This window comes from Dermochelys coriacea, chromosome 2 (genome assembly GCF_009764565.3).
Source record: "Dermochelys coriacea isolate rDerCor1 chromosome 2, rDerCor1.pri.v4, whole genome shotgun sequence".
Classification (NCBI taxonomy): Eukaryota; Metazoa; Chordata; order Testudines; family Dermochelyidae; genus Dermochelys; species Dermochelys coriacea.
In genome coordinates, this window is record NC_050069.1 from 49,316,649 (window position 1) to 49,331,165 (window position 14,517).

The following is a 14,517-nucleotide window of genomic DNA, read 5'->3' on the forward strand; positions in this document are numbered from 1 at the left end:
GTGAGGACTAAACCTGTTTTTCAAAGACAAAAGACAAGCTGATGCCTCTAGCCAGGTGTCCTCAAAATTGATTGGCAATTACTAGTCAAGTGGCCATTCTTTGGCAACAAAGGTGGGCAGGAACAGACCGTGCTGCATTTTAGCAAATGACAACATGGAACTTCTTTTACCACCAGACTCCCTGTCTCCATCCTCACAGAAGGAAGGAACTTTATCTAGGGGTAATCTCAGGAAAATGAATTTCAAAGGGAGATAGAACTATAAAAGTGAGGGGCAAAAAATCCCCCATTTCTTTGTTTCACTCCCTCTCTCACCTAAGAAGACAAAGGAACCAGCCCTTTGAATTTGGTGGCACAGCTGAGCCGAGAATTTGGTCAGCAATGTTGCAGAGAACTTGTGGTAAGGATTTTAGCTTGAACCAACTCAAGTTGTAGCTACTAGAAACTGTTTTATCTTCAGTTCACCTTTAACCATTTCTGACTTTAATACCTTGTACTTACTTAAAATCTCTTTGTAGTTATATAAACTTGTTTTATTTTTTAATCAAAACTAATCCAGTGCTGTGTTTAAACTGACCTGTTTGGATACTCCAGTTGAGAAAGCAAACTGTTAAATATTGACCCCTTACGGGGCAATGGGCCTTTAATATCAGAACTGCCTAGGAGAGGGCTGGACAGTGCAGAACATATGTTTTGGGGAAATTTCAGGACTGGGAGTGGGTTGTGGCCATCCTGCAAGTGGTAACCCAGGCTGGTGGAAGCCAGAGTATGACTGGAATGATGCTGGAAGGCTACAGCAATACACAGACCTTCAGGGTCTGACTTGCATACTGGCTCTTTGCGAGAGGCCCAAGATTGCAGGGCAGTTGGTGACACAGCTCCCCATTGGTCTGGATTGCACACCGGAATGTGACGCTGGTATAATTTATTTCACACAGAGGGAGGAAAGCTGAAATAAACTGGGCCAGCAGAAGTGCAGTTTTGCTGGTAAAGCTGCGTCCACACTAGGAGCACTTTGCCAATATAGTTTACCAGTGTAGTTATACATGCAAAGTGTTGCTAGTGTAGACCTGACCTCAATCTATTTAGCAATATTTTAATTGTGCCCTTATCACCATGGTATTTACATCAAGGATAACTGCATTCTGCCTACCTAAAATCCTCCCTGGCAGTTTCAAGTAGCTATTGTCCTAACTGTCATATAGAGTTACTGGGCACTGGTAAGTAGCTGCTGTATTTTCTGTATGCATCTAATTTGGGGCTTTATAGGGTCTGCTCCCATTACTAAAGGTTTGCAGGACTGGGCAATCATTTGTGAAGCCTTAGAGAGTTTTTAAGCTGAAAGGCGTCACAGGACTTGTTTCTGGAAGGTGCTGAGCCCCCTGGACTCAAGACAGGAAAGCACATGCATAACTTTAAATATGTGAATAATCCCTCTGAAGTCAATACAATGTATGCTGTGTGTATCCCCAGGTATCTGAGGTGTTACTACTGGGCAGTGCGCACTTTAATTACCATTGGTGGCCTTGCGGAACCGCAAACCCTCTTTGAGATAATCTTTCAACTACTGAATTTTTTCTTGGGTGTCTTTGTGTTCTCCAGCTTAATTGGTCAGGTAAACAAATGAATTAATTGCTAGATTTACAGTTGTGTAAATTACTGCCGTGTAAAGACAATGTACTCTTTTTGGCCTCATTCATATACATAATACAGAAAACTTTGAAGCAGAAGATCAAAAAAGCTCAAGGACTCTTGAGTTTCCATTGTATATATTTTTCTGACAGATGTATTTATCTATGGTTGTAGTTCCACGTAGAGCCCTTCGTAAGTTACAATAGACCCCAATTTTTGAGGCCATAGCATCAATCCTGCAGTTGGACCTGTCTGGTGGAACTCTACAGGGAGGCCTGCCCATATGGCTCAGATTACAGCATCAGAGCTCATGAATTTATGCAACTGGCTTACGTGAAATGCCTTGGTCCACTCTGGGCCTGGGAGAGTAACCTTTGTTGGGTCACCCAGCACTGCTACACTATAATTTTAATATCAGATTTTGGATTTATCTTTAGACGTTAATGAACTGCACTTGCTGTTAATTGCAATCAGGGATGCACAGAGGGCTTGGGGGGCCTATGGCAAAATCTGGAACTGAATGCTCCCACTCTTCCTAAATATAACCACTGAGGGGAGGCTCTGGGGAAGTGGGGGAGGTGGATTGGAAAGCAAGACCACACCGCACACAGTTTGCAGCTCTTGTCTCATGGGGCTAGGCCTAGTTCCCCACTCCTGGCATTGCAACCTGATGGATAGACTTGCAGCGCTTCTCAGGTTTAGCCCAGCTGTCAAATTTTTATGAGTGATGCTGTGACCCCATGTGCCATGTCACAATGTCACTCAGGTTTGGGAGTCCTCTGAAATAGGGGCCCCTGGGCAAACTGCCCCTTTCCCAATCCTCCTTGCCCTCTGAGCAGCCCTGATTGAATTTAAGTGTTATAATTCTTAAAAACATGAATGGTACAACACTGCGCTGAATACTGATGTATCTGCGGGTTATTTAGTGTTCCCCTGATTTTACAAAGCTTTCACAGAATCATAGAAGATTAGGGTTGGAAGAGACCTCAGGAGATCTAGTCCAATCCCCTGCTCAAAGCAGGACCACCCCCAACTAAATCATCCCAGCCGGAGCCTTAAAAACCTCTAAGGATGGAGATTCCACTACTTCCCCAGGTAACCCAATCCAGTGCTTCACCACCTTCCTAGTGAAATAGTCTTTCTTAACAACATAAACCTCCCGCACTGCAACTTGAGACCATTTCTCCTTGTTAGGTCATCTGCCACCATTGAGAAAAGCCTAGCTCCATACTCTTTGGAACCCCCATTCAGAAAGTTGAAGGCTGCTATCAAATCCCCCCTCACTCTTCTCTTCTGCAGACTACATAAGCCCAGTTCGCTCAGCCTCTCCTCGTAAGTCATATGCTCCAGCCCCCAATCATTTTCGTTGCCCTCCACTGGACTCTGTCCAATTTGTCCACATCCCCTTTCTGTAGTGGGAGGCCCAAAACTGAATGCAATACTCCAGATGTGGCCTCCCCAGTGCTGAATAGAGGGGAATAATCACTTCCCTCCATCTGCTGGCAATGATCCTACTAAATGCAGCCCAATATGCCATTAGCCTTCTTGGCAACAAGGGCACACTGTTGACTCATATCCAGTTTCTAGTCCATTGTAATCCCCAGGTCCTTTTCTTCAGAATTGCCGCTTAGCCAGTTGGTCCACAGCCTGTAACAGTGCATGGGATTCTTCTGTCCTAAGTGCAGGACTCTGCACTTGTCCTTGTTGAACCTCATCAGATTTCTTTTAGCCCAATCCTCCAATTTGTCTGGGTCACTCTGGACCCTATCCCTATCCTCCAGCGTATCTACCTCTTCCTGCCCCCCCCCAGCTTAGTGTCATCCACAAACTTGCTGAGGGTGCAATCCATCCCATCATCCAGATCATTAAGGAAGATGTTGAACAAAACCAGTCCCAGGACAGACCCCTGGGGTATTCCACTTAATACCGGTTGACAACTAGACATTGAGCTGTTGATCACTACCCATTGAGAAGCTGTTGATCACTGCCCATTGAAGTCCTAAGAACTTAGTGAAATGGGAGATTTATTCTCTGCCAGATGTTACAGCTGCAAATTTGGCACATGTTAACTTGTGGTTAAGATTAAATCAGTGTTCTTATTTTCAATTCATTTGCATCCAGTTTTGAAAAAAAATCTGCAAAATTTCCAAAGTAATAGGCAGCAACAAAAGGGTTTTTTTTTTTTCAAACTATTGGAGTTACATTTCAGATCCAAAGGTTTGAAAAGAACTTTCCTGGTTGCAGAAGAACAACAGTTACAGTTCCTACATGTGCAAGTGAGTCCTACTGGACTCCTGCAGAAATTCCTGTATGATAGGGAGTTCAAATGAAAAGGCAAACACCAGAACTGTTGCATTTAATTGTATTTCTGTTGACCACAAGATTTGAAAAAGTTCAGCAAATCAAGTAAAAGAAGTGTGTAAGTCTCAAGTAAATAACAGGGTGTAAAGCTCTAACTTCCTAGTAACAGAAGGAGTGGAAAAAGAAATACGAAAACATCATGAAATAGACTATGCCTGCAGCGCACCTCTTCATATAAGATTTCTAGCCTGATGATTAGATAAACTTGAAGAAATTCTGGATAAACAGCCAAATCTTTGGGTATCTAGTTTGCAAGTCTAATATTTTAATCATCTAACCTAGGTCCATTATTAAAGTCCTGCAGTTGACTCCTGCAATTGACTCTGTGCAAATGGACCACTCCACCAGAGCAGAGTCAATTGAAGGATCAAGGCCTAAATATAGGTAAGTAAAAAGATACATGGATATCCAGTCAGTGGATAACATCTGTGTTTTCAAAGAGGTTTAAAGTGACTTGAAAAGTTCTTCGTTACATTGGTGTAAATCCAGAGTAATTCCTATTGAGCTAAGTAGAGTTCCTCCAGACCTGGACCAGCGTGACAGCAGAATTTAGCCCACAATCATATTAATAATTGGTCATCACAATATTTGAACATTCTATCAAATGTAACTGTACCTAGAGAATAGGGTTTTTCAAACATTAACGAATTTAAATTTTTAAAAAGTGATGTGACTTTTTTTGTAGAAATGTTAAACTATGCTCTTGTGCTAAGACCTTAAAGATCAATATTCAGCCCAAAGTTGATTTTATGCCTGATCAAAAAATATTTAACTAGGGAAACACTGACAAACTCTTATGTCTAGTGGCATCAACTGGTGTTAACACATTTTTAACTTGAGTTCTGATTTGCCATTGCATGCCAAACAAAGTGGGGCTTAATTATTGAATTTTAAAGGAACACCTTCAAATTAGAAATCATGCTTCCATCTGAAAATATTTTACCTACAAATAGCACCGGTTTCCTATAACTGGAAGATTTACACTTTGTTTAATTTATGCATTAGACTGTATTTTTCACTCTAACTCTGAAACTTGAGACAGAAAAGTATGTTTAAAATGGGAAAACATAAAAATCACAAACACTGGCAGGGGCATTCAGGGGTAGCTATGGTATGTGAAACTACTTCTAACATAAAGAAAAGGAGTACTTATGGCACTTTAGAGACTAACAAGTTGTCAATGTCCCTCTAAAATAAAAAACAGGTGAAAACAACTATTTAATTCAACTTAGTTTAAATCCATTCATAACCACTAACATATATGAACAAAGCAAAAGTGTTTGTGTTTGCAAAATGATTGATCACTTAAAAACTGAGACTGTTACCACTGAAATGTGTTTGTAGTAATAACTGATATTTGCAGATGCGGGATGTAATTGGAGCAGCTACAGCAGGACAGAATTACTACCGTGCCAGCATGGATAACACCGTCTCTTACATGAACACCTATACAATTCCAAAAGTAGTTCAGAATCGTGTTCGAAGCTGGTACGAATACACATGGGACTCTCAAGGAATGCTGGGTAAGATGACTCTCAAACTATATCATATCTGCTCATACACTGACTCACAGCAGAAATGTTCTATTTAGATCCAAGGAATACATGGATTTCATTTGATCTATTCTGAATGGCCTAGGGGTGGGTGAGAGAGACACACACCAGTTAACTAGCGTCAAAAAAGCCAACCCAATGTGCTGTTTTGTAGGGCCTTCAGAAACACACTTATTATTTAGAGAAAAACCTGTACTGGAGTCAGTGGATTTAAGTGTTTCCTAATTGTTTTGTACAATTACATATTGTACTTTCATGCAGTAAAAGTTTAGTGTTTAAAGACGGATCACTAACCTGAACTTCTAGCAGCACAGCAAGTCTTCATCTATCGTAGTCTTCTTATGCAGTTCCAAGACTACCTTGAATATTTGGAAATTAGGTTACACCCAGGATGAACACCTGTTGTAATACAATAGCTACAGTTTGGGAATTCTCTTTTCTATATATAAAATATCTGGAGTCTTAAAATAATCAGGGGTTTTCACATATTTATCCATCTGTAGTATGTTCTAGTTAGAGTTCTGAAGAATTGGTTTAATTTATTGCACAATTTGTTATTCTGAAAGAATATTCCTCTGTTAGATCTCAAGTATGTTAGATTTAACTCAGTTATTCTTCTGTACAAGGGAAAGATTCATTTTGATTTTTTTAAAATTCCCTTGCTGCTGCTTCTTTTCCTTCTTCCTTTGCATTTCCACTTTGTAATTAGGAATTTTGGGGTTTTTTTTTTCTCTTTTGCAGATGAATCAGAATTACTGGAGCAGATGCCAGCCAAAATGCAGTTAGCCATTGCAATTGATGTGAACTTTGCCATTGTCAATAAAGTTGACTTATTCAAAGCAAGTAGTTTTAAAGAAAAAAGGAGTAACGTTGTTCTTGTGAGCTATAAAATCTAGTTTTGCACATGTTGCAGTATTTAGGACCGTCTTTTTATTAGTTATATTAAAGTCAAAATAACGTCAAGAGGTTGCCAAGTGAATGAAGCTCATGGTTGGATTGAGCCAAGTGCCTGTCTCTTCATCCAAAGCAGAAGCCAAAAACATTTGAGTGATACTGTGTTGTTATTTTAGTGCAGTTACATTGACATTACGGGCCAGATTCAGAGGTGGCGAATGGTGATGTAGTTTGCATGTCAATTTGGGGGTATAAGTAAACCAAGGGGGCAGAAAGATGAGGTTGTAGCAGGAAAAATAACATTTGCACTACTTCTGGGGTGTGTGGGAAATATGGTTTTGTATTGTGGTTTAAATTAATTATTATTCAGAGTTCTATATTTATATGCCTAGTAAGGAATCTATTTGTCAAAAAAACATTTCTGAATCTTTTTTGTTGTCTGTATTGTTAGACATACTTGCTGACAGGTATTTTGATAAATGACCAAAAATAATTTAAACTGGTGTGATTATATTGTGTTATTTTGACAAACAAAATATGCAGAATTTTGCTGAATTTGAAAATTTTGTGCACAGAATTTTTAAATTTTTGGCACAGAATTCCCCAAGAGTAATATAAATAAGTTGATAGTCTTGCTTTATGGCCGCCTCACCAAGATGACACAAAACATGCCTTTTTATAAAATGTTTTTGTCCCAGAAGCCATGACCATGCAATACACAGAGGGCTAGATTCTCTCCTGCCCCTGTGCTTTCCTTGGTGCATGAGATGGGAGAGGTGTCCAGCAGCTAACAGCACTACGATTCTCCAGGCCAGCCCTGACACCACTTAGAGCTGCTGCCAGGCAGCTGCACCTCTGAGGTAGGTCCTTAATGGACCCAACACAGTGGAGGATTGGCATAGAGTAGTGGAACTCTAACTTGCCCCTTATGCTAGGTTGGAGCAGAGTGCACAGCCTGACTGTGGAATTTGCTGCTGTGAATTTGTGGCCAGATTATCTTTTTATACCATCTGAGCAATTATGCACCAGAGACTCAGGCCCATAGCTTTAACCATAGTATTGAACGAATTTAATTAGACCAGCACAAGAGTCACATACATACTGTGACAAGGTTCCTGCTTTACCTTGGTGGGTCTTGTGCCTACTGGTGGATTTGCTCGCCTTGGAGCTTCATGGCAGCCCTCAGCTTGGTCGTTTTTCTGAATTCGCAGTCCAGGTCGACTCCTCCTGTGTCTGACCAGGAGTTGGGAGGATTTGGGGGGAACCTGGGCCCATCCCTACTCCGGGTTCCAGCCCAGGGCCCTGTGGAATGCAGCTGTCTAGAGTGCCCCCTGGAACAGCTGTGCAACAGCTACAACTCCTTGGGCTACTTCCCCATGGCCTCCTCCCAACACCTTCTTTATCCTCACCATAGGACCTTCCTCCTGGTGTCTGATAATGCTTGTACACCTCAGTCCTCCAACAGTCCACATTCTCACTCTCAGCTCCTAGTGCCTCTTGCTCCCAGCTCCTCACACGCACACCACAAACTGAAGTGAGCTTCTTTTTAAAACCCAGGTGCCCTGATTAGCCTGCCTTAATTGATTCTAGCAGCCTTTTGATTGGCTGCAGGTGTTCAATCAGCCTGTCTTAATTGTCTCCAGAAGGTTTCTAATTGTTCTGGAACCTTCCCTGTTACCTTACTTATGGAAAAGGGACCTACTTAGCCTGGGGCTAATATATCTGCCTTCTATTACTCTCCTATAGCCATCTGGCCCGACCCTGTCACAATACACAGACATCTCAGAGTTAGAAAGACTATTCTTTCAAAACACAAGAGAAGGTAGAGATTGAAGCACTAAGATAATACCATGATAAGGGCCTTAAAGGTACCCAAATAGTTCCACCGACATTCTCTCTACCCTCCAGAAATTGACCTTTTTGATGCTTTAAATCCACACTCAGTACCTGAAGCATTAGCTCAACACACTCCTGTATTGCTAGCTCTTGCTTCCCAGTATAAACCTCCCGGTAATCATTTTAAGTACTGCACAAGTATAGCAAAATTCTAATTATTTTTAACAGGGGTGTGATACTCAAATGATTTACGACATGCTGCTGAGACTGAAATCCATTGTGTATTTACCTGGTGACTTTGTCTGCAAAAAGGTGAGCTTGACTATTTATTTTTCAAATGTAAAAATAATGAACATAATAGCACGAGTTCATCTATAGGTCAAGAGTATACTTTAAACAAAATTAATCCTAGGTGAATTACATATCATAAAAATAATTATGATATACTGAGTAATAATAATAGTGTGTTCTCAGGTTTCGAGCTGGAACAAGACAATATGGACTTTATTACTTATATTATCAGACATAAAATGTTGGTAGCCTGGGAAACTGCTTTGTATAAATACAAGTTATCTACTGACATACATCATTAAGTTTAAATATTTAAAATGGATACAGTGTGTTGCAGAAGTTAGAAGTTAAAAACCTTCTGCATGTATGCAGACATAAACAGACTACAGATCTTCATCTGAGATGTTGCAAGTGTTCAAATTAAACATTGCATGCATTACCAGTTGTGATTATTTAGTACTTATATGGCAGTAGTGCTCTGAAATGCCAGTTAGAGTCAGGCCCCATTGTGCTAGGTGCTGTACAAACCCATAGGAAGACAAAGTCCTTGCCCCAGAGAGCTTACAATTTAAGTTCCGGATGCTGCAAAGATGTACAGTCATGATTAACTCTCTGCATTGTGTGCAGTCCCATTGGTTCAATGGGACTATTCATGGTGCACACAGTTAAATATGTGCATAAGTTACTCCTGGGTGTATGCTGCACTCCTACCATCCACAGAATTCTTTGCTGCCTTGCAGAAAAATGGGGGAGCAAAGAAATGTGTGTGCAACATGCGCCCCTTCCCTGGGAGCAGCTGGCAGATGCAGATCACCATGGGGCGGGGGCAGGGAGGGGGGAAGGCTGGGTGTGCATGCGTCTGTGGAGAGACCTTGAAGGGGCAGGGCTGGGCACGTGCCTGTGTGCGAACCAGCGAGAGACACTCACTCCGTCTCCCTCGCATGCTATTGGGGTGTCCCCAGCTTGGAGGGGTAGGGCTGTGTGAGGTAGTCTCTGTCGCTGAGGTAGAACAGAAATGTAACAACTAAGCAGGCAGGCTGCTAATGTTCCCATTGTTAGTGAATTGTTCCCATTCTTAGTCAATTCCCCCAGGTGCCTAAAAAATGTGTAGAAGTTTTAAAGCTCCTTTACATTGCCAGAGTGGTGTAAAGGAGCCTTATTGTAAGTGACAGGGAATCCTCATCTAAGAAGATCTATGAGCTTTCTCACTTTTATCCTGTGCCAGAGAGGCACAATGGGGTTAGATTACAGCTCAGGATCTATTTTACTTACCCCATTTTTAAAAAATGCAGGACAATAAATTAACAAAATACATGACGCTGGTGTGATTATATTGCATTATGATGATAAATAAAATATGCAGAATTTTGTAGAATTTTTAATTTGTTGGCATAGAATTCCCCCAGGGAGTAATAAGTAAGGATATGACTTTGTCACAGACGTCAGGGATTCCGTGACTTTACTGGACTTCTGTGACTTTGGCTTAAGCTGTCAGCAATGGGCGCAGAGCTGCGGCTGTGCGTCCCCAACCTGCAGCTTTGTCCAGAGCCAGGGCTGTGTGACCCCTCCCCCCCCCCCCCGCAGCAGCAGCAGCAGCAGCAAGAACCGGGGCTGTGCGGTCCTGACCCACAGCTTCAGCGGGGGCTGGCAGGGGCTCTGTGTCCTCTTCCCCCCCATAGCTTTAGTCAGGGCCAGAGTCAGAACTGTGCACCCCCCCCTCCACCTTCCCCTTCTGTGGCTATGGCTGGGGCTGGAGTCGTGGCTGTGTGCCCCTGCCCTGCAACTTTGACAGGATCTGGAGCCAGGGCTGTGCCCCCACATAGTGCCTGGGAATTCAGGTGTCATTTCTTCCCCCCCGCTCCCCCAGCCCTCCGTTCTTTTTAGTAAAAGTCACGGATAGGTCAAGGCTTCCATTAATTTTTTGTTTATTGCCTGCAGCTTGTCCGTGACTTTTACTAAAAATAACCATAATAAAATCTTAACCTTATGTATAAGTTTTGAAGGCTCAGGTCACTAGGCCTCCCATGTGGTGCTCACTGCAGGACTGGGACCTTAGACACCAAGTAATGTAAGGTGGTCGGGTGGGTGGAAAAGGATACAATCACATCTGTACAATTTTACATATATTGCTTTACTTAGATTGTAAGCTCTTTGGGGCAGGGACTGCCTTTTTGCCCTGTGTCTGTACAACAGCTAGCACAATGGGGTCCTGATCAATGGCTAACGTTTCTAGGCACTACTGTAGTACAAATAAAATAATAATAGATTAAAGCCTTGATCCTGCAATTAGATTCATGTGGTCTTCCTCAGCAACAAAACCCTAGAAATAAATATATTGCTTTACATAAGCACGATGTTTAGTAAATGGCTTACTAAAAGAGCAAGGCTTTTGTGTTGCTCTAATAAAATATATCATGGCCAGTAACGACACATTAATTCAAAGCTGCAGCTGTAATTGGAACTGAATATAGACTTGTAAAGAGAGGACATAAGGGTAGATAAGAGTTGCAAATACAGAAACACTGACCCCCCACTGCTTAATTCGCTCTAATGGCAATGTGTGCTGGAGGAATGGGAATCAAACCCTGAAAATTTCAGTCCTGGCTCTGCCACTGACTGCTGGTGTGTGGTTTTACTGACGTCACTTCACTACTCTTCCTTAGTTTCCCATCTGTAAAATAGGAATGATAATCATTCACCTCACTTCAAGGGATGTTGTGTGAGGATTGTTAAGTTATTGTGTGTAAAGTCCTTTGAACATATAACATGTAAGTGTCCTATATTTTTCTATCATGCTACACTTTAGCCCACTAGATGACTTCAGTATGGCTAGAATTTGTCATAATACAATCTGTCCATCCTTTGTATCCAGATAAAATCTACTTCATTCTGGATGCTAATTAAGCAGCTAGCAAAGGCTCAAATTCACTGGTAAATATGCAAGAGACAGCAGAAGCTTTGACTGGTTAATTATACTTGATTTTCCTTTTAGATTATGGATATGATCATTAGAAAAAAATTTAAAATGCTGAAGTACTTTTAAATGCACAGTTCATGGCTCTTCTTAGATACATTAAAGTTAATGTATCAAGTCACATCAGATCCCTTCAGAATTAGTTCATGCTAGTGCTAACTAAAACACCATGGTAATTATCTACTTCATCCACTTATGGCTAGGCTGTGATACACATGCTGTTACCCTTTTTGACCTGAGCAGTTATACAAGGATCTTGTGGGTTGTTTCCATTAGGAGGAGAAATTGATGATGGAATCAAGTATTTCTTTAATGAATCCTGTTTATTTACAAACAATATTACCCAAAGTCCTGTTTCGCTTAACACAGTTGGAATCAAACAGCAGAAGACACTTTGTTTGCTCACAGTTCCAAGCCCTTTCTAGCCAGCACTAAGCCCAAAATCATGCTCTCAGCTTTTTGTTAGTCACGTTACCAGTACTTTCATGGCTGTGTCTGGTGCTTCCTTATCTTTCATTTATCCAGAATGAACGGTAAGCAGTTATACACCCACCAGCTTCAGTAAGGTTTATCCAACACTCAAGATCATAATGTCTTACACCACAATTAGTCCCTTCAAAATCAGTAAGACTGCCTGTGGAGTCAGGTGTTACTCATTGTGAGTAAAGGTATCACAATCTAGGTCTTATTCCCCATAACGGTGGGAAACATGCATATGACAAACAGGGTCTGTTAAGAGGCATTTGTCAGACTATTCCACTCAAAGTGTGATGTTTCTGCTTCAGGGAGAGATTGGCAGAGAGATGTACATCATCAAGCAGGGAGAAGTTCAAGTTCTTGGAGGCCCAGATGGCACAAAAGTCCTGGTTACCCTGAGAGCAGGAGCTGTATTTGGAGAGATAAGGTAATCCAGTAGCTGTTTATAATGTTTTATAGAGCTGCTCAAATATTCAACAACAAAAATCAACCAACAAATAATTTTATGAAATTTGCCAGCTTTCAATAAGTACTACATCTGATTAATAGTATTTTTCTCCATTTGGCTTTTTCATGTAACAAAGCACAGTAGTTGCCACTGGGAAAGTGTGACATTGGGGTTGGAAGCAGGCAACTCTCCCACAAAAATGGCTGACAATGTGTGAACCACAATATGGTTTTTTACCCATTAAAGCTTATGCCAAAATAAATCTGTTAGCCTTTAAGGTGCCACCGGACTCCTTGTTGTTAATATGAAACTCATTCACAATCAGTGGGTTAGGACAGTCCAAGAGAAGATACCTAGTAAGGGGATGAAGGTGTACAAAAGAAAATGTAATCTCAACATCAGGGAAAAATTCCCTAGCAGTGAGATCTCTGAGCCTGTGGAACAGTGACTAATGTGTAATGCACATTTTCAAACTAGATGGGTAAAGTATTTAGGAATATACTAAGGGAATTCTCCCCCCTAGTTTAGATGGTTTAAACACAGGAATTGGCACCTTTGGCACACAACCCGTCAGGGAAATCCACTGGCAGGCCGGGACAGTTTGTTTATCTGCAGCATCCACAGGTTCGGCCGATCACAGCTCCTACTGGCCACCGTTCGCCATTTCAGGCCAATGGAGGCTGCAGGAAACGGCGGCCAGCACATCCCTCAGCCATCATCGCTTCCCACAGCCCCTATTGGCCTGGATTGGCGAACCGCGGCCAGTGGGAGCTGCAATCGGCTGAACCTGCAGACCCTGCAGGTAAACAATCGGCCCGGCTCGCCAGCAGATTTCCCTGAGGGGTCACGTGCCAAAGGTTGCTGATCCCTGGTTTAAACACATCCTCCAGCTCCAGTTTCTACGTTTCAGTGTGACCACATTTGTTTTATTGCTTGCAGTCACTCGGCATGTTTAGGCAGCAGATATTGAAAATCAATTATCCTTTTTACTAGGGGGAAAAATGAAAAACTATTTAGGAGCCTAACCATGGATTTAGAAGCTAGGCACTCAGGTTTGAAAATATAAGCAGTATTTATTTAAAAGTATGTATACCAGAAAACAAACAGTAAAGTATACCAGAAAATATTTTTTGGAATGGTCCTTTTAGAAGGCATAATTCTTCTAAGATTCCAATGTACGATATCCCTATTTTCTAATTAATTGCAATGCAAATATCTATAAACTCTTCTATGTCACATTTACTCTTTGGCCAAGCCCAAGACTGGGTGTACCTCCTGTTGAGGTCTGCATGAAGAGTAGTATCAGAATGTAGGAGCTGCTGCGTTGATAAAATGGAATTTTGATTTCTTCCAGCTGCCTCCCGTTATTGTTAATCCCCTTGCCGGAAACTTTAATCTGCTTTTGAAAATTGGTAAACAACTCTGTGCCAAGTTTAAATTTATCCTCTACTTAATTTATCTCTTGTGGTAGTGGAAATATGCCAGTGTATTTAATGATGTGCATACAGTATTTGCCAATACTCAAATCTGCAAATAGCAAACACCTGACTGAAAGTTTCCCATAGATACAGGGTGTTTTTTTATATAAACGGAAAATAAACCTATACCAGCTGTTTGAGAGAAAAATGTCTTCTTTTTCAATTGAGTCTTCTTTGTGACAATATAACATGTAAGCAAAGCTGAAAATTTATATGTATGTAATGTATGTATGTATAGAGAGATGGGAAGTTGTCATTTTTCAGAAACACTTAGATACTAAATAAAACCCAAAAAACCAAAACTGGACACAAAGGCCTGGTCTACACTACGGGATTAGGTCGAATTTAGCCACGTTAGGTCAATTTAAAAATGACTGCGTCCACACAACCAACCCCGTTCCGTCAACCTAAAGGGCTCTTAAAATCGACTTCTGTATTCCTCCCCGACGAGGAGAGTAGCACTAAAATTGACCTTGCTGGGTAAAATTTGGGGTAGAGCGGACACAAATCGATGGTATTGGCCTCCGGGAGCTATCCCAGAGTGCTCCATTGTGACCGCTCTGCACAGCACTTT

At 41.5% G+C, this 14,517-nt stretch overlaps 1 protein-coding gene across 1 annotated transcript in view; it reads left to right on the forward strand.

Moving 5' to 3' along the window:
• CNGB3 (cyclic nucleotide gated channel subunit beta 3) overlaps positions 1-14,517 on the forward strand; it is a 139,763-nt gene that overhangs the window by 107,696 nt on the left and 17,550 nt on the right. Inside the window, exons 11-15 of the mRNA XM_043507642.1 lie at positions 1,473-1,614; positions 5,356-5,515; positions 6,287-6,384; positions 8,504-8,587; positions 12,326-12,444. Of these exons, the coding sequence (XP_043363577.1) occupies positions 1,473-1,614; positions 5,356-5,515; positions 6,287-6,384; positions 8,504-8,587; positions 12,326-12,444 (603 nt within the window). The remainder of the gene's footprint in view (positions 1-1,472; positions 1,615-5,355; positions 5,516-6,286; positions 6,385-8,503; positions 8,588-12,325; positions 12,445-14,517) is intronic.